Source organism: Haematobia irritans, chromosome 1 (assembly GCF_050003625.1).
Source record: "Haematobia irritans isolate KBUSLIRL chromosome 1, ASM5000362v1, whole genome shotgun sequence".
NCBI classification, from domain to species: Eukaryota; Metazoa; Arthropoda; class Insecta; order Diptera; family Muscidae; genus Haematobia; species Haematobia irritans.
Genome location: NC_134397.1, coordinates 105,150,911 through 105,172,924, shown reverse-complemented (window position 1 = coordinate 105,172,924; position 22,014 = coordinate 105,150,911). Strand labels below are relative to the sequence as shown.

Sequence of the window (22,014 nt, the reverse complement as noted above, 5' to 3'; positions counted from 1 at the left end):
CTTAGGGTTAGCTCTCAATTGGTTCTTAATATTATTTAAGTGATTACGATAAGCAATTCTATTTTCTAAGTTATATTCGGATCTTACTAACGAATATGAAGCAAAATCGGAAGAAAGACCTGTTCGTTTAAATTTTTTGTATAGTTTATTCTTTCTGTTCTTTAATCTTTTTAAATTAATTGTATTCCATGGTGGTCCGCCAGAATCATCGAGCAATTTGAAAGGAACAGATTTCGAATTGCAATTAGATAAAATTGAGTAAAATTTCGCAACTATTGAGTCAAGATTTTTGGAGGAAATAATTTCAGTCCAATCAATGACAGACAGCATCGAATTCAACTTTGTGAAATCAGTTCTGGAAAAGCAATATTCTTTTTTATAGCTCCTTTTATTGGTAGAAGTTATTGGTGTGGAATCGTAGTGAATATCCAAACATATAGCAGGATGGTGACGGTCTTCAGGCGTAGTTATGGGATTGCATCTTTGCGGAATAACTTCGTTTGGAAAATTTAGAAAAACCAAATCTAAAATTTTATTGTTAAAATTCAAGGTAGGGTTCACTTGGAAAAGGACCAAGTCCAAATAATGATTCTAGGAATTCATTGGGGCAACCATTATTAGTTGCTGGAACAAGGTAGTTGCACCCAGGATATATATATATATATATATATATATATATATATATATATATATATATATATATAGATATATATATATATATATATATATATATTATATATATATATATATATATATATATATATATATATATATATATATATATATATATATATATATATATATATATATATATATATATATATATATATATATATATATATATATATATATATATATATATAATATATATATATATTATATATATATATATATATATATATTCGCAACTATTGACTCAAGATTTTTGGAGGAAATAATTTCAGTCCAATCAATGACAGACAGCATCGAATTCAACTTTGTGAAATCAGTTCTGGAAAAGCAATATTCTTTTTTATAGCTCCTTTTATTGGTAGAAGTTATTGGTGTGGAATCGTAGTGAATATCCAAACATATAGCAGGATGGTGACGGTCTTCAGGCGTAGTTATGGGATTGCATCTTTGCGGAATAACTTCGTTTGGAAAATTTAGAAAAACCAAATCTAAAATTTTATTGTTAAAATTCAAGGTAGGGTTCACTTGGAAAAGACCAAGTCCAAATAATGATTCTAGGAATTCATTGGGGCAACCATTATTAGTTGCTGGAACAAGGTAGTTACACCCAGGATATATATATATATATATATATATATATACATACATATATATATATATATATATATATATATATATATATATATATATATATATATATATATATATATATATATATATATATATATATATATATATATATATATATATATATATATATATATATATATATATATATATATATATATATATATATATATATATATATATATATATATATATATATATATAAATTTATTTTTTCAAGAACATATTTAAAAGTTTGTTTTAACAGATTAAAACGTCTTTTAAATCTATGGATGGATGTTAAAAACACAATTAGTTAAAAGCACTCACTTCAAAATAGAATCACTTACTCTACTTCAGGCAATGCTAAAGGACTGCTTTTGTCACGAATATTTTTCCTTATTAATGCCACTTTGTACTCATCCTCTGAATCCGAAGACGAGGAAAACAAAAAAAAAACACACAAAAACAATATAAATATCTCAGAAATAACATAATTTGATAACAAAAAATTATTTTGAAATTCTTCTATCTTCCAATTTCTTATTACCATATGTTTCAGCAATGTAAAAAAAAGTTGTAGACTAAATAAATAAATATCGAATGCGGTGATCCAAAAATTTAATGCGATCGAAATGTTTCTCTATACGAAACAGAACTCGATGACGAATGCGGTGATTTGGCCCCAGATTCAATCATGCTTATATAAATATTATAAGATGTTTCCCAAACAATAGATCCATATTCTAAGATACCACGGACTAACGATATGTATATATCCCTTTCCGACCTATAGCCGATCCACGTGATAGATTTTCCTAAATTTTTGAATTCTGTTATTTATGTGTACATAGAACAATTTAAATTATTAAGTTTGTTCAGTTTGATTCTGTATCCTGTTTTTTCAGGATACGTACAATTGTTGCAGTCCGGTAAATTCCGGTAAAAGTCCGGACGTAAAAATATCAAAAAACACAAAATAATCACGTAGTTACTGTTTGCATACAATATTTAAAATGTTTTCTTATTGAAAACACTTATTTGATGAAATATTCCACAATTTAAATAATTTTAATATATTTGCAAACTTACATCTTCCACTCATTTTTACAAATGCGCAAAGTACGTTGCTGAAACTACAAAATTAATATGAAAAGCAAATATTTATAACGGTTCTTCACATTCTTAGACAAAGAGAGAGCATACACAATTATTTTTTTGCCGCTCTTATCGCAGTACGTCATATATTAAAGAAATTATAGAGACTTAAAGTTACCCGCACAATTGTGCGTACACGGTCGGAAAGGGATATATATATATATATATATATATATATATATATATATATATATATATATATATATATATATATATATATATATATATATATATATATATATATATACCATAAAATTGATGGAAGATTAAAGTCGCCTATGGCTATTAATCTATCCACAGATTTGCAAGAATGAAAAGCAGACTGTATTGCCAGATTATGCTTTACATAGGTGTGCACAGAAGATGATGGAGGAACATAAGAACATGAGATATACAGAGAAAAACGTCTGAATTTTATTTTAACCGTTACAAAATAATTCAGAACATACATCAGATGAAACAGCAATTAAAACGCCTCCCCCTATCTTCTGTGGCCAATTTGCCACCTCTTTGTTGATATTATTACAGACGTTATTGCAGCTGACTATGGCCTATTGGCCGGAGGGCTCTCTGTATAATATCTCTAATTGTGGATGGGAATTTACAGCCACATCATCTGCGTATGCCACCACTTTTATCCCTTCTTTTTCCAGGGAAACCAGAAGTTTTTAAAAGAGTGTGAAAATAAACACGTATTTAAAACCCTAGACACAAACCGATTGTAATAGATTAGGGTAAACAAATTTTGGGATTTTTCCGAAAAACGGATTTTTTTTGGAAAAACTAACTAAGTTATGATTTCGCAGGAACAATGCCAAGGAAACACCCTACACAACGGTTTATTTATTTTGGAAATATATTAACCACCGCAAGAGATATGTGGTGGAACATTTGGGAATGGGAGGGGAACCATATCTCTGGAACGGGATATCCTGCCAGGACTACCTAATCGGCAGTGTATAGTCCTATGAACAAGCTATAACATATACAAAGATTTGATTTTTAAGACACCAAATACGCTCTTTTAGCTTCTGTATTTATTATCCTAAATTTGTGGAGAAGATCAGTGGCCATATCTTAGGAACGAAGTTAGCCTCTGAATTTATGACAAATTAATGTGCTTGGAATACCCTTCAATCAGAGGGTAAAAATTTGTTGAAGCGATTTTTTATAACTCCACAATTGTTCCTCCAATATTGCTTATTTTACCTATGAATTTTCGAAGGGAAGAAATGCGTCCTGGAGGTGTGTGGCACATCCTGCCGACATAACTCCCACACAAATTCACACTCCTAGAGTCGCCTTTTCGATCAAAACAACAGCGAATCAAGAATTGATTTTGGGACTGCTCCACCTCCTCATCAATATGACCTTTTTTAAATAAAAAAAACTGAAGACAAGCAAAGCAGAAAAATTTCGCACCAGATGATTGGCCAGGAGCAGTTCTAATATCAAAGGAACGGGATTTCTTGCCAATATGGCATAAAACCCGTTCTAAAGCACCAAGAAACATCTATACGGATTAATGCCACCTTATCACAGAATTGGTTTTAGTATACCCATATACGCACGTTCAAATACAGCCAATAATATGTTGGATTTCTGGCCGGGAGCAATGGCCATATCTTTGGAGCGAATAATCCTGTTGTTGTTGTATAGTACTAGGAAGTTGCTTTCCGGAATGGTGTCACTTTGTGCCAGAATTGATTTTGGTATACCCAAATACGCCTATTCAAATTTGGAATCAAATGTAATAGATTAGTGTAAGAGAAATTTTGTGTTTTTGCAAAAGAATACCCCTAAAGAAAAACTATTTTGAATTTAAAGTAAAATTTTGCAAGAACAGTATTGCCTATATAGCAATTTTGTTCTTTCTTAAATATATTGACTAGAACTAAAGTATGTTAATGGTGTAAGACATTTGGCAGCGGACGTATAAAAAACTCTGGAACTCTTTTCCTGATTAATTTAACTTTATATCAAAATCAAAGTTGGTGTGTGCAGATGTTGAAATGCTTTACACTTTTTCCTAAATTTTATTATTAGGTTTTAAAACCCAAAAATAAATTCAAATAAAATTTTATTAAAAGTAAGACAACCGTGATTTGAACCTGCATACTTAAATAAACTTTGACTGCAGCTCACTCATCAACGAGTTAGAACACCGCTTCGACGATAAGCCGCGCAGCAAAACTTTCCTATGAAGGAATTCCATGTTTTGTCGTTAAGTAAACACAGGTAGATCTCAACATACATAGTTTCTCTAAGATGCCTACATGTCAATTACGCGATTTTGTTTAATGCTGTGGCCTGCCTGTTTTAGTTGCGCTAACAGAGTAAACTAATAAAGGTGACCAACTTCGAAATTAATGTCGCTCAAAAACTGTAGAAAGTTGGTATAATCTCCATACACAGGAAATGTCAATAGAAGTGAGGTCCAAAATTACATTTTTATGCACAAATGATGAATTTTTATAAAACCCAATATAACAAACATGTCGTGGTTTTGCACCTCCTGTAAGTTTTTCTTGTTATGATTCTTTAATGCTCAGAACATTCTAAAATTGATGTTCACCATAAGTAGTGAATATAGTTGTTTTCCACAAATATCAGCACTAGAACCCACAATTTTTAGTGATTTCAAGAGATTTCTTGTTGCTAAGCAAAAATTGACTAAACAGTGTTTTAATTTATTTAATAAAATTTTTCAAATTATCTAATATTTTGTTAAAATTCACAATTTTAAGTAAAATTTATAAATCTTAGACATTGTATAGAGCTAAAGTGCATAAGTGTCGTTAGGATTTCGGTAAGTTTGTAATTAAGTTTTTAAGGCATATAGCGTACGATGAGTAGCGTAAACTTAAGGTAATACTACAATTAAAATGAAGTTGTAAATATAGTTGTATTTAGATCTAGTTTGTTGTTAACTATTTTCATAATACATTTTTTGCAATACCGTGGAATTCATATAAATTTATGTGATACAAAAGATTGATATTATTCACAACTTGTGTGAATGAAATGCATGGGTTAAATATAAACATATTTTTAACAAATTTTATAAAATCGCTCAATGGCAACACTATGCCACACATGCCAGTTTAGAGCCAAGAGAAAATATATGCTTACCCTTTTAAAGCGCAAGATAACCAATGTCGTAACGCCATTACTATTTCAATTTTTAGGAAAGGAGCGAAAAGTCAATACACGCAAATTCACTGAAATCTCCAACGAATAACACAACTAAACGAATACAAGAACCCAGCAAAAAAAGCGTCGCCAAAAAAGTAGTGAAAATGTTCTTTTTGGATCCGGAAGTGGAACATGGGCTTGTCATAGGACGGATGTCCTCCATTTCAACAGCCGTTGCACTGAATTTCCATCACTTCTTTAGGTGTGAGCCGAATTCAATGTTTTGGATGTAAATTAAAAAATTCTGTGATATTTTGTCAAATAAATAATTTTTGTAATTTTTTTATAATTTTTAATGGATTCTAACGCTTGTCGGAAACGTTTGACCTCAAATATTTTCAAAAAATCACAATTTTTCAGATTGGATTTGCATTTTTTCGACAAAATTTAAATGATTTGTACCATTTTATGAATTCTTACTCTGTTTGCAACCTATTTGAAACAAAAAAGGTTAAAACTCCCATTAAAAGTATGAAAACACCAAGTTATAAAAAATCGCATTAAAAGAACTTCCTGGGTAGTTAAAATAAAGAACATCATTGGGAGTGCATCTTGTGGAAGTGCTTTTAAAGTTGTGCCTTTGGAAGAACTTCCAAATTTTTTTGCTGGGAAATTATAACGATCAACTACGTGTGTGTATTGAGTTTTCGCTCCTTTCCTGGCTACCTGCAAGCTCTTACTGCGTGGGAAGGCTGTAATGATGGCAAATGTTCGATGGGAGAATTGCAAGAGTTGTAACGACACCAAGCAAATAAACTTGACCGCACACTAGATATGTGTTCTCAAGACGAATTTGCAAAAACTATTGGTGCGAAGTATAATAACTACTGTATGAGCTGTCATGATGCGGAGGAAAAGGAATCTATTAAGCACCTCTTGTGTGAGTGTCCTGAATTTTGTGTAAGGTGTAAGCGAATTTTAGGGGCATATAGCTTTAGATTACTGACCTGGAAAACGTTAACTTGAGCAGTCTGTTGATGTTTTTGGAACAATCTGGTTGGTTCAACAAAAGAAAATAATCGAGAAGGTTCAGTGGTTAAAACTAGAAGTTCCTATATGTAATAGGTACTTTTAGTTAAATGTGGTATCAGAATGGACTTAATAGTCTAAGTGAGCCTGAAACTTAATCGGGGTACCACTTTAACCTAACCTTAACCTAAGGGTAAGCATATATTTTCTGTTGGCTCTATCATTGCATGTGTGACATAGTGTTGCCATTGAGCGATTTTATAATATTCTTGAAATTAAAATTTGTTAAAAATATGTTTATATTTAACCCATGCATTTCATTCACAAAAGTTGTGAATAATATCAATCTTTTGTATCACATATAAATATTATATGAATTTTGAATTTTAACAAAATATTAGATAATTTGAAAAATTTTATTAAATAAATTAAAATATTGTTTAGTCAATCTTTGCTTAGCAACAAGAAATCTCTTGAATGAACACCAATAAAAAAATTTCTAGTGCTCATATTTGTGGAAAACAACTACACCCAGAAAAAAGTGTCTTCGAAACTAAAAGAAAAAATTTTCATCAATTTAGTTTAGCCATTTTATTTCTATTCAGTTAAATGTTTGTGTGAAATAATAAAATTTACTTGTTTCAGTAAAAAAAATCCTAAACTGAAAGCAGTTAGGAATAATTCTGTTTTCTTAGCTGGGTATAAGAATTTACTACTGAAAAAGAACATTTTATTCACTGATAACAAAGCATTCGTAAAAATGAACAAAAGCCGAACTAAAACCAAGTTTCCTCAAATTTAGTAAGATTTCTTATAAAATGATAATTCTGACTTCCTTTATTATAGAAAGCTTATCATACATACGAATAACACTTGGCATAGAAAAATATTTTAGTTCATTCGTACTAAAAAGTATTCAATCCTTTCAAAACTTAAGGAAACACACTTGTTAGAAAATTTCCTACATTTCTTTTATCCACCTGTAATCGATACCTGTCATCGATGTGTTTGCGCGTGGGTTATTTTTTTAGTTGGAATCGCGTTGTTATGGTATACGGAGAGAATGTTAAAAAATAATATTGTAAAATAATATAATAAAAAACAAATAAAATATATAAAATATTTATTATTTTAAATTAGTGAGAAAAATGTTTGTTTTTTGAAAATTGGTTTATAAAAAAAGAAAACACCTGCAGAATAACAACCCCTTCATACGACTTCATTTTGGAATCTTCAATTATGAGGTTATATTCAGTGACGCTAACCGTCTGTGAAAAAATTGGTTTAGGATTTTTTTTATTTGTAGGTATTGAAATTGTAAAAGGTGGCAAAATTGCTAGGCAGCAACTTATTCAAAGTGAAAGGTACTAGAAGAAGAAAAAATGTGTTTTAATATTTCAAGGTCAGTCGATGCTGTTGATTCTAAATAAATATATTTAATATATTAATAAAACATGTCTTTTATTGAAGAAAAAATTGCTTATATAAATACATAAAATTGTATTTAAAAACGAAGGTAAGCAGTTCTAAATTAAATTAAGTAAAAAGTTTACCACAAATATGTAAGATTTGTCCAAATGAATGAAAAAAGTGGTACATAAATATAGGAAAATGTTGACTAATATATGGAATGCATTCTACCTAATTTCTACGAAAATCACATCGTTCAAACAAATAAAAATGTCTTTGGCGCTATACGAAGTTCAACTTTCTTCACAATGAGTTCATTTTAACTTAAAGAAGGGGTCACTTTTTTCCGGGTGTATATTCACTACTTATGGTGAACATCAATTTTAGAATGTTTCTCAGCATTAAAAAATCATAACAAGATAAATAATTCATAATTTGTGCATAAAAATTTAAATTTGGACCTCACTTTACTTCTATTGTCATTTCCAGTGTATGGATATTATACCAACTTTCTACAGTTTTTGAGCGACATTAATTTCGAAGTTGGTCATCTTTATTAGTTTACTCTGTTAGCGCAAATCACGGTTGTCTTACTTTTAATAAAATTTTATTTGAATTTATTTTTGGGTTTTAAACACTAATAATAAAATTTAGGAAAAAGTGCAAAGCATTTGAACATCTGCACACACCAACTTTGATTTTGAAATAAAGTTAAATTAATCAGGAAAAGAGTTCCAGAGTTTTTTTATACGTTCGCTGCCAAATGTCTTACACCATTAACATACTTTAGTTCTAGTCAATATATTTAAGAAAGAACAAGATAGCTATATAGGCAATACTGTTCGTGCAAAATTTTACTTTAAATTCAAAATAGTTTTTCTTTAGGGGTACTCTTTTGCAAAAACACAAAATTTCTCTTACACTAATCTATTACATTTGATTCCAAATTTGAATAGGCGTATTTGGGTATACCAAAATCAATTCTGGCACAAAGTGACACCATTCCGGAAAGCAATTCCTAGTACTATACAACAACAACAGGATTATTCGCTCCAAAGATATGGCCATTGCTCTCGGCCAGAAATCCAATATATTATTGGCTGTATTTGAACGTGCGTATCTGGGTATACTAAAACCAATTCTGGGAAAAGGTGGCATTAATCCGTATAGATGTTTCTTGGTGCTTTAGAATGGTTTTTATGCCTTGTTGGCAGGAATCCCATTCCTTTGATATTAGCACTGCTCCTGGCCAATCATCTTGTGCGAAATTTTTCTGCTTTGCTTGTCTTCAGTTTTGTATTTTTCGATCTTAAAAATGGTCACATTGATCAGGAGGTGGAGCAGTCCCAAAATCAATTCTTGATTCGCTGTTTTTTTTATCGAAAAGGCGACTTTAGGAGTATGAATATGTGAGGGAGTTATGTCGGCAGGATGTGCCCCACACCTCCAGGACGCATTCCTCCCCTTCGAAAATTCATAGGTAAAATAAGCCATATTGGAGGAACAGTTTTGGAGTTTGAAGCAAGCACAAGCACATTAATTTGTCATAAATTTTAGGTCAGATGCTGACTTCGTTCCTGAGATATGGTCACTGATCCTCTCCAGAAATTTAGGATAATAAATACAGAAATTAAAAGAGCGTATTTGGTGTCTTAAAAATCAAAACTTGATATATGTTATACCTTGTTCGATAGATATTCCATAGGACTATACACTGCCGTTTAGGTAGTCCTCGCGGGAAATCCCGTTCCAGAGATATGGTTCCCCTTCCATTCCCAAATGTCCTACCACATATCTCTTGCGATGGTTAATATATTTCCAAAATAAATAAACCGTTATGTAGGGTGGTTCCTAGGATTTTTAACTTAGAATTCCCAGTAGTTTTTCCCAAAAATATGTTTTCGGGAAAAATCCCAACATTTTTTTACCCTAATCTATTACAATTGGTTTGTGTCTAGGGGTTTAAATACGTATTTATTTTCACACTCATAGTTTTTTATAACAACATTTCCCAGAAGAGTGATTGAACTCCTCCTTGGGGAGTGCCTCTGTTCACATACCTTTGTATATTTGCTTGTCCTAGTGTGGCTGAAATTCGCCTAAGTATACATGGATCAACATTTGGAGTTGTCAGACCATTTAATATCGAGCTCGGATGGACGTTATTAAATGTTCCTTCGATGTCTAGAAACGCCTCAATTGTGGACTCATTGACAGATAGTGAGCTTTCAATAAAGCTGAATTGTTCATGCAATGCGGTCTCCATAGAGTAATTCCAGCAGGTCAGGGGAATTTGAATGATCCAAAACTATTTAAAGCCCATTTTATTCTAGATTCTGATACAATTTCTTCGATAAAAAATGTTTGCTAAGTCTGTCTGGTACTGACAGGAAATTGTTCAGCCGTCTGATTTCCAGGAAAATGTGTGTCCACTAGTACCTCCAATTGCCCTCCGATGTTTTAATGAAACCCCGAGCGTAGTTAGTGCTATTTATTTATTCATTTCGTCTATGGAATAGTACTTCCTTTCAGACTTCTGGCTAAAAATAAATTATAACTAAAATCAAGATCACAGATCAAATCAATTCTGTTAAATTTCATATGACAGCAACGGCAAACTGAAGTTCAAAGGAATAATAGCAAATTTTACGAATTTCGCTGCAATTTCTCAATTCTATTCACGTGTGAGCACGTAGAAGGATTCCAAATCAAGTGTGCATATTCTATCTATGATCTAACGAAGCAAGAATATACTATTTTTAAGGGTCACTAAATTCCCGACTATTGTGCTTAACAGATGCTAGTAATGAATACGCTTGTGGCATTATATAATCTATATGGCATTATATAATCTATATGTCTATTGAAAGACAATTTGGAGTCATAAAATACACCTAGATCCAATTTTTCATTAACTTCTTTAACCAGCTTATTATTACTATAGTACTCCATAAATATGGGACATCTCAGCCTAGAAAAACATAAGTATAGCACTTTTCTGAGCTCAAATATAAATCATTCAACGAGCACCAACGTTCAATAGATTTGACTCTAACAGCAATAAAGTTGCATCTAAATGAGATCTCACGCTCCTAAAAATTTTCATATCACTGCATAAAGCAGGCAATGGGAGTATGAGATAAAGGAAGGTATGTCATTAATAAACAAATTAAAGAGAAGAGGGCCAAGAATACTGCCCTGTGGCACACCCGATTTAGCTATATATGGCAATGACTTACAACCATCAATCGATACAACACACTTTCTTCCATTAAGTTACGAAATAATCCATTTCAAGAAATTTGAGTGAAAACCCATCTATAAAAAGTTTTTGGCCAATATAATTTCACATATCAAAAGCTTTTACAAAGTATAAATAAATCGTGTTCACTTGACTTCCAGCTTCAAATGAAGAAATACAAAATTTAGAAAAAATTAATAAATTCGTCACCGTAGAACGTCCATGAATAAAACCATGCTGATTATCCCATATAAACGATTTAAAAGCAAAATACAACTTTTTATAAATTATATATTGGAATATTTTTGCAATATTGCAATATTATTTGGCAATTGGCCTATAATTTCGAATATTTGATGTACCACCACACCCTCATTTATTGAAAATAATAATAATAAAAGCTTGGACTAATAAATTTCAATGGAAAAAATTCTGCAAATGAGGACACTATATAGATGTAGATGTTGCCTTTATATCATCTAATGTCTCTTTATTGAATTAAAATCAATCAAGAATGAAAATTAATTTTCTATGACAATTCAAAAGCAATTCGATGCCATCATCACATTGTGTATAGAAGATGGGTAATCACTAGACTGCCTTTTAACTACGAGTATATAATGTCAAAAGGATGTTGGATTTTGCTTTATTTTATCTTGATATTCAAGAAGATATTGTTGTATTGTATTGTTTATAGAAAAACGTATTTAAAAATGAAAACTCACGTGAATAGTGCTCATATAAACGATTGATATTAATATCATCAGAGAATTTGCTCTTTTTATAAAACTTGTTTCTAAGACTTTTTAAATTTTTTAAGCCAGGTGTGTACCATGGTAATTTATGAATCTTTGAGCTAGCATTATATTTATGAGGTTTAAGGTAAAATATTAATAAAATGTACATAGCACTCATTAACAGTTTTAAATCCGAGTAATTGGTCAATCATAACTTGAAATACATTCACTTACAGATTTAAATCACAATTCTTGTAATCAAAGATCAAATTTTCACTACAATTTATGTAATTTCTAATGCAACATGGTGACAATCAGGAGGAGGTATACTTTTACGTGTTTGTTTGCCCATACTTGCCCATTCTAAAATGAATTAAATTTTTCTAAAAATAGCGAATTATACTCATTTTGGTTAAAAAACAAAAAAGATGCAAATGCACCCAGAAAAAAGTGTCTTCGAAAATAAAGGAAAAAATGTTCATCAATTTAGTTTAGCCATTTTATTTCCATTCAGTTAAATTTTTGTGTGAAATAATAAAATTTTCTTGTTTCAGTAAAAAAATCCTAAACTGAAAGCAGTTAGGAATAGTTCATTAACTAGAATAAGACATGGTATGTTACTAATACTGTTTTCTTCGCTGGGTATAAGAATTTACTACTGAAAAAGAAAATTTTATTCACTGATAACAAAGCATTCGTAAAAATAAACAAAAACCGAACTAAAACCAAGTTTCCTCAAATTTAGTAAGATTTCTTATAAAATGATAATTCTGACTTCCTTTATTATAGAAAGCTTATCATACATACGAATAACACTTGGCATAGAAAAATATTTTAGTTCATTCGTACTAAGAAGTATTCAATTCATTCAAAACTTAAGGAAACACACTTGATAGAATATAGGAAAATTTCCTACATTTCTTTTATCTACCTGTAATCGATACCTGTCATTGATGTGTTTGCGCGTGGGTTATTTACGGAGAGATTGTTAAAAAATAATATTGTAAAATAATATAATAAAAAACAAATAAAATATATAAAATATTTATTATTTTAAATTAGTGAGAAAAATGTTCGTTTTTTGAAAATTGGTTTATAAAAAAAAGAAAACACCAGCAGAATAACAACCCCTTCATACGACTTCATTTTGGAATCTTCAATTATTAGGTTATATTCAGTGACGCTAACCTTTTGTGAAAAAATTGGTTTAGGATTTTTTTTGTTTATATTTGTAGGTATTGAAATTGTAAAAGGTGGCAAAATTGCTAGGCAGCAACTTATTCAAAGTGAAAGGTACTACAAGAAGAAAAAATGTGTTTTAATATTTCAAGGCCAGTCGATGCTGTTGATTCTAAATAAATATATTTAATATATTAATAAAACATGTCTTTTATTGAAGAAAAAATTGCTTATATAAATACATAAAATTGTATTTAAAAACGAAGGTAAGCAGTTATACATTTGAAGTAAAAAGTTTACCACAAATATGTAAGATTTGTCCAATATTTGTCCATAAATATAGGAAAATGTTAACAAATATATGGAACGCATTCTACCTAATTTCTACGAAAATCACATCGTTCAAACAAATAAAAATGTCTTTGGCGCTATACGAAGTTCAACTTTCTTCACAATGAGTTCATTTTAACTTAAAGAAGGGGTCACTTTTTTCTGGGTGTGCTATCGTTACTTTCTGAAAACGTAAAGTACAACATAAAACCGACGAACGGTTATGCAAATTAATTAAAACATAAGTAATTATATTAATAGGAAGTGGGAAATCCACAAGAGAACCAAAATAAGGGTCCTACGGCAAAAATTGGGAAAATGGCCGATATATATGTATCGGAGTGTTTGTTTCTTTTGGTGGAACCTAAACAGCAATATAACCACTTGTGAGCCAAAACTATGCAAAGACACTATATTAGAAATATTTTGTCTTTGTCAATCCAGATGTTTGTGAAAGAGCGCCTGAATCATAATAATTTTGGTTGGATGAAATAAAAAGAAGTACGAAGAATCAGTCAGTTATTTTCAGCTGAAGTCTTACCAAACTAACAGTTGTTGACGAACATAAAAAATTCTAGCTTACTTCTACGGAATGTTGAAATGTTGTGATGAAATCGATTAGGTTCCTTGAGATACATTTCATAAACACCAGCTTTCGTTTGGTTTAAAAGTATATAGATTTCAAAGGAGTTCTGGGATTTTTATGAAGAATTAAGGCATAGAAAACTTAATCTCATTGACCGAAAAGGTTTTGACCCAAACAGGGAATTATATCCAAATCTGAACCGATTTCGATTATGTTTTGCAAGTATAGTTAGTACTATAATATATTACATTTTGCCAAATTTGAGTAAGATCGGTTAATAAATAAGGGTTTTATTGTCAAATTTGGCAATTTGTCGAAATCGGGCGATACATATATACGGTGGCTATATCTAACTTTGTCCGATTTTTTCCAAATTCAACAGCGTTCGTATTTTGCCAAGAAAACACGTTGTACCAAATTTCATTAAAATCGGTTAATAATTGCGACCGGAATCCTGCGAACAACAAACAAAGACGGACGGAATTACATACCGAAGAAAATTATTTTGATGGTTAATATTTTATTTAATATTAATTGAATAAAATTAATTTTATTAAATGAGATCTGGTTTCTACTATTTACATCAAGTTCTGGGAATATGACATATTCTTAATACAGTAGGTAACGGATATAAGCACATCTCATATAAGAAAAAACGCATATAAGAAAATGTAGCAAAAACACCATGTCTTTGCTGTTTTTGATGCGAAAAATGTTTCATATAAGAAAAACGTATATAAGAAAAAACTGATAAAAGAACAATCTAGCAATCACACAAAACCAAAATCCCATTATAAAAAATAAGAAATCCGGCACGCCACGTAGATGTGCACGATTACGGAAAGGACCAACTAATTTAAATGATTATATATTTTAAACAAATTTTCTAGTTATGCCAGGGAAAACTATTGTAACTTAATCTGGTAACTACACTGAAAAAACAGTGAACCCTTTTCCATTGCAAAATGAACTAAACTGTAGTAATATTGACCATGATTTAGCCCTTAAGATTTTTTTCAACTTGTCTAGTTTATAATTCTCTTAAATTTTAGTTCATCTATAACATTGTATTTTAGTTCATTTTTACAACACCATAAGATTTATATACCACTACCAAGTTAAAAAGTCAGTATTATTTTGGTTTACTTGCTTATTTTGTGGGAAACCCGATAATAAAAATTGGTTAACAGTCTCTTTAAAATGTCGACGACTAAACTATTTTTAAATCAATCATTCCGTAGTACAGAGAAATTAAATAATTAAAGGAACAACAAACCGTTTTGCTATTATGAAAATTTTCATTCATTAAAATTAAACTTTCTTTAAGCAAAAGTACTTTATTATAAAAACTTATGATGAAAGTTCTTAATACAATGTTTTTTGTGAATAAAAATTATGACCACGTGGAACAGAGAGTAGTTCATTTGAACCCGCTGTTTGGACATTTTGACTTATCCTTTTTTAATTCATCGTAGGTAATTTTTTCACATATCTTGCTGGAAAAAAATGGAAACAAAAATGAAAATTGTTAAAAATTAACACCGTGTAATGAAATATATTTTTTAATTCTTCATTTAACTTGTAACTTACCATATTTGGGGGCATTTTATCAAATGGTGTAAGGAATTCAACTTTTCTTTGGAAAACGTATCTCATAAAAGTTGTACCTGAAACAATTAGAGAAATAATGAAGTATTCCAAATAAACTCGTAAAACTGTGTTGTTATCGATGTGAAGGATATAATAAAATAAATATTCTAGTTGAAAGAAAGCCAAAGTTTTAATATAAAACTTACCAATTCTCTATTAAATTGTACGCTGAGGGGAAATATAAAAAGTTGTCCAAATTTATTTGGGTTACTCTGAAATTAAATATTTATTTTTTACATTAAATAAAATTATTAAATAGGTTTTCAAAAAAGCTAATGAAAAAAATAATAATATGCCTAAAAAACCAAATATTCTTGATAACCCTAGACAGTCATCATTCGTCAAAATGCCGACACGTAATTTCATTATCGATTTAAAATGCATTTTAGTCTATTGGGAAATGGTAAATTTAAGTTATACTAATTAGACTGTTTTATGAATTTTTGTTTTATACTAATTAAAACCAAATTGAACAAGAAAATAAATTCAAGTTAGGTTCACTTTTTCGCTCACGATGAAAATTATAGCGTCTTGAAATCAGCCATAGTCAAAATGACGAAGGATGACGTTAATGTACAAAAAATAAGGATGACTGCCAAAGGTTAAAAGAAAGTTAAAGAATCCTTACCAATTCACTATTAAATTACAGGCAAAGGAGTACTAAAAATTTTTCCAAATTTTTAAGGGGTTATTCAGAAATTAAATATTTGTTTTTACATTAGAAATATTGCATTGGTTTCCAAAAAATATGATTAAAGAAATACTAAAATAAGGTATTAAAAACCTGTAATTTTGATGATAAAAAGGTCACAAAAACGTAAATATTCTAGTTGAAATAAAGCCAATTTTTAAAACTTACCAATTCTCTCTTTTTTAAATTTGTTCGAATCCATCTGGAGTTGCTCTGAAATTAAATATTGTTTTTACAACAAAGAAAAACATTAAACTGGTTTCCAAAAAAAATTAATTAACAAATAATTATTCTTTTTAAAAGAAAGTCATATTAAAAAAATACTTACCAATTTATGAATAAACTATACGCTGAGATATAACAAAAATTTTCCAAATTCATCGGGAATTGAATATTAATTTTTTACATAGAATAATAAAAATTTCAAAACACTTTTATTTTCAACATATTTTCCTAAATATTCTTAATAACTTTTTTCTAAACTACCAATAAAATATTAATAACTTTCATTTAAAAGGTTTAATACACAAACACCAATATATGTCTCAAAAATCCAAAATATTCCATGCCTTTATATTCCCTTGTTGCATACATGATTAAAAGATGCAACAGCCCACGCCAACGCCAACTATACAACTGAAACATGCCAAACAAAACCAAGCAAAGCCAAAACATTCCTACAACAAGAAAAACACATGTGCCTTTATTGAAAACAACACCTCATCCAGCCAAATAAACCATCCGCAAATAACAAACACACACACAAACCCCTAAATTAACAAAAATAAAAACATCCCCACGCTCATGTATACACAACAAAACTCAAGTAACATCATCTTTACATTAATCACATTCCACTATGCCGATAAAGATCTCTGTACTATGCATTAGTTCATCGCATCTGCTGACAATTAACTCTAAGAGTAATTTTCGTAAAGGCACACCAGTTTATGAACGATGAAACGTTTAACTTAAAAATTGCAAAATTTTCATGAAATGTTATCTACCATTTTTGACGAAAATGTCTATACTTTTAATTACATGTGAACTAAAAATATTTCATTGGGTAATTTTTTACCAACAATTATTAACTATAGGAATTGTCAGTAAGAAATTGCTATCCACTTTCAAGTTCATTTTTCGTAAAAAAATATTTTCTCATACAAAAAAATCTTATAGTAAATTGCACTTATTATTTAGAAAATACTTTACATTTCACAAGTAGTTTTATAGCATGACAAACGAATTTTTAACTACCAGTTAAGAAATTTTTTAAGGAAATTTCCATCGTATTTTGTAGGCCATGAACTAAACGATTGCTACTTAGAATTTGTAAAATTTCCTTTCGAGTAGTTAATTTTCGTTGAAGATACGAAAAATGAACTAAAATTCTGGAAAATTCTTGTAATAATTTATTGTAAAAATCTTCTTAAATTTACGAGACACTTTTTTTCTGTGTACCTGTATTACAAAGTCATGCTTGTATTTATCAGAATTTGTTCTGTTCTGATATTCCTAATACCTACACATATTCTTGTAAGCTTTTCTCGATATAACCTTCGTTAATTAAAGACTTAATTAAACTACAGCAATGAGCAATACTATTTTTATTTTCATCGAGATATAATAAAGTTTCAAACGATACATCTAGATTAAGTCAGCATTTTTGACACATTTGACAAGTCACCACTTTAAAGTCTATAGGTTTAGGATACAAAATAAAGACTTTTATTTTTTGAAGTGGGAGATGTCTTTAAAGGCAACTCGTATCTTTGTCCTTACAGGGTTAGGATTTTAAAGTTTTGAATCTTTGGTCAAACATTTTTCAAGTTTTTCCTTTGATGGCATGTTACACCTATCTCCTAAAATATTTGTAAAGTTTTCTGGATAGTTTTTAGGCAGCTTTTTGAGCAAAGAAATTTTAAATTTGTATCCCGGGATGAAGTTTTAATCTTCAAGTTCTGAATACGTCCAGTTACTTTCTATCTCAAAATAATATCTTTTGTTTTCCCTCCCTCTTATATTATTTTTCAGAGCCAGACCTGGCAATTGAAGCGTACGAGAAAGCGTATAAAATAAATTCAAAGGATTCTAGTTTGGCGAATAAACTAGGAAGAGCATTCATTAAAACTCACCAATATGGGAAAGCTATTGTATTTTATAAAAACGCATCAAAGGAACATTCTGGCTTAAATTTAAATCTGGCAGAGTTGTATTTAAAATTGCGGCAGTATGATGACGCTGAAGCTATTTTGGAAGAACAAAGTGAAACCCCCAATATGTAAGTACATAATTTAAAGAAATAAAAAATATAATATAATCAGTTTATTAATGTATTCATCAATAATATATATGTTTTAAGAAGTCTTAAATCATGTTGTTCATGTATCAAAAATTGTTTAGTTTTAGCAGTTTTAATTCCACAATATCATGTATACACCCAGGTTTTCCACGTTAACGAATTCACAAAACGAAAAATACAGTATTGCCATAAACATAACTTCCATTCTTCTATTTTAACCACTTCTGTGGTAGAGAGTATAATAGGTTTTTGTATACACATCTTTCACCGATCTGTTCACAGATGGCGTATTGATTGACCAATTCGAATTTAATATTTACTTCCCTTATTTCATTAATAATAGAAAGGATTGTTTCGGACACTCCCCCCGTTTTTCAACTGGCACACTATTTTATAAAAGAACGAAAGTACTTTCGATCCAATATATACCTATATGTAATGAAAGTATAAATTTCCGCTATGAAGTATATTGCACATTAAAAATAAAAAAGAACTTTCGTAATAAAAACAGGGACCGTAAATAACAGTTATCGAGAAAATTTTATGTTAGAGTTATATACTGTCATATACCAATAGATTAATCTCTGAAAGCTCTTTCACAATCTACGCTCCTAATTCCAAAGTTAAGGGGTTTTAAACGTAAAAATAAAAGGTCGGATGGAACTCTTAAAAAGAAAGTTTTATTTATCCATCATATATAAAACTAGTCTTAGGAGTTTTAATATTTCCCCAGAAAATAAATTTCTGTTTAGGAGCTTTAGTTTTTTTCTTCAGAAAATAAAACTTTATTTTTAAGAGTTTAATCCAACCTTTTATTTTACTTTGAAAATATCTTTTTTACGTGATTTTTTAAAGTCACAAAATAACGATTAAAAAATAACTTTTTTGACACCACTTATAACCGTTACGTTCCTGAATACAAATAATGGATCGATTGCCAACGGCACGTCGTAAAAATAAATAAACTAAATAAAATAATAAGTACAATGTATTACAAAAAATGCTTAATTATCTCACCAGCTTCATATTGGAACTGGAATTACATAATGGATAATATTATATTTTTATATTTTTATTATTATTATATATTTTTGAAAAATTAATGTTGGCGTGAAAAAAAAGTTTACTTAGTTTACAAAGATTTTGACCTCCCATTAAGGATTTTGGTATTGATTCCGAGACAAAGATGCGGCTTCTTTAAAATAAAGAAACTTTTTAGCGCCCTATCTGGCTTTAAATCTAGGACCAATAAAATTAAAATTAGGATACAGATCTCACTTATCAAATTTTCGATCTCTTTTCGAGATTTATTAATAAAGGTACTCACGTACAAACAAATGCCAGTTTAAAAATCCAAATTATAACGAATACTTCAAAGTAAAAAATATTTTCTTAATTCCAAAAAAATTTTAAACCAAAGACGCTAAATCCTCAAAATAAGTCTTAGCCTATATTTGAAGCGTTTTTATCTTAAATCTAAAGTTGAAATATGTCAGTTAATTTAAGGACAATTTCTTTAAATCAAACATGTGTTTCTTTACTTTAAGAAAAATTTGCATTAGCAGGTTGGCTGATAAGTCCCCGGTCTAACAAAAAAACAAAACACATTTTTTTGTCAAAATTCATTTTTATTATTCAACATAGTTCCCTTCAAGAGCGATACAACGATTATAACGACCTTCCAATTTGGTAGTACTCCTTCGGTTTTGCCTCAAAATAGGCCTCAGTTTCGGCGATCACCTCTTCATTGCAGCCAAATTTTTTCCCTGCGAGCATCCTTTTGAGGTCTGAGAACAAGAAAAAGTCGATGGGGGCCAGATCTGGAGAATACGGTGGGTGGGGAAGCAATTCGAAGTCCAATTCATCAATTTTTTGCCATCGTTCTCAATGACTTGTGGCACGGTGCGTTGTCTTGGTGCACTGAAAAAACAGTGAACCCTTTTCCATTGCAAAATGAACTAAACTGTAGTAATATTGACCATGATTTAACCCTTAAGATTTTTTTAAACTTGTCTAGTTTATAATTATCTTAAATTCTAGTTAATATATAACATTGTATTTTAGTTAATTTTTGCAACACCATAAGATTTATATACCCCTACCAAGTTAAAAAGTCAGTATTATTTTGGTTTACTTGCTTATTTTTTGGGAAACCCGATAATAAAAATTTGTTAACAGTCTCTTTAAAATGTCGACGACTAAACTATTTTTAAATCAATCATTCCACAGTACAGAGAAATTAAATAATTAAAGGAACAACAAACCGTTTTACTATTATGAAAATTTTCATACATTAAAATTCAACTTTCTTTATAAAAACTTATGATGAAAGTTCTTAATACAATGTTTTTGTGAATTAAAGTTATGACCACGTGGAACAAGAAAATAGTTTATTTTAACTCGTGTTTTGGACATTTTGACTTTTCCTTAGTTTTTTATTCATCGTAAGTATATTCACATATCTTGCTGAAAAAAGGAAGGAATAATGAAAATTGTTAAAAATTAACATGTAATAAAATATAATTTTTTATCTCTTTAAATTAGCTTGTAACTTACCATATTTGGGGACATTTTATTAAATGGTGTAAGGAATTCAACTTTTCTTAGATAAAGTTTGTACCTGAAACAATTAGAGAAATAATGAATAATAGAGTAATTTATTATCTCATAAAACCGTGTTGTTATCGATGTGAAGGACATAATACAATAAATATTCTTGTCAAAAGAAAGCCAAAGTTTTAATATAAAACTTACCAATTCTCTATTAAATTGTACGGTGAGGTTAAAAAGTTATCGAAATTCATTTCGGTTACTCTGGAATTAAATATTTATTTTTTACATTAAATAAAAAAACATTAAATTGGTTTCCAAAAAATCTAATTAAAGAAATAATATGCATAAAAAAAACTAAATATTCTGGTTAAAAGAATGTTAAAGAAAGCTTATCAATTCATAAAAATGTTTCCAAATTGTTATTCTGAAATTAAATATTTGTTTTTTACATTAAAAATATTAAATTGGCTTCCAAAAATATTTGACTAATGTAATACTAAAATAAGGTATTAAAAACCTGTAATTTTGAGAATAAAAAGGTCATAAAACGTAAATATTCTAGTGAAAAGAAAGCCATTTTTTAAAACACAACTTACCACTTCTCTATTAAATTATACGCTGAGGAGAAATATAAAAATTTGCCCGAATCCATCTGGGGTTGCTCTTAAATTAAATATTTTTTTACAACAAAGAAAAACATGAAACTGGTTAAAAAATAATAATAATTAGCAAATA

General features: G+C 29.5%; 1 protein-coding gene across 1 annotated transcript in view; it reads left to right on the top strand.

The window, feature by feature from the left end:
* The window catches only part of LOC142221542 (tetratricopeptide repeat protein 21B-like), a 420,560-nt gene that overhangs the window by 149,162 nt on the left and 249,384 nt on the right, over nt 1-22,014 (top strand). The window contains exon 4 of the mRNA XM_075291295.1: nt 18,459-18,705. Coding sequence (XP_075147410.1) covers nt 18,459-18,705 — 247 coding nt within the window. The remainder of the gene's footprint in view (nt 1-18,458; nt 18,706-22,014) is intronic.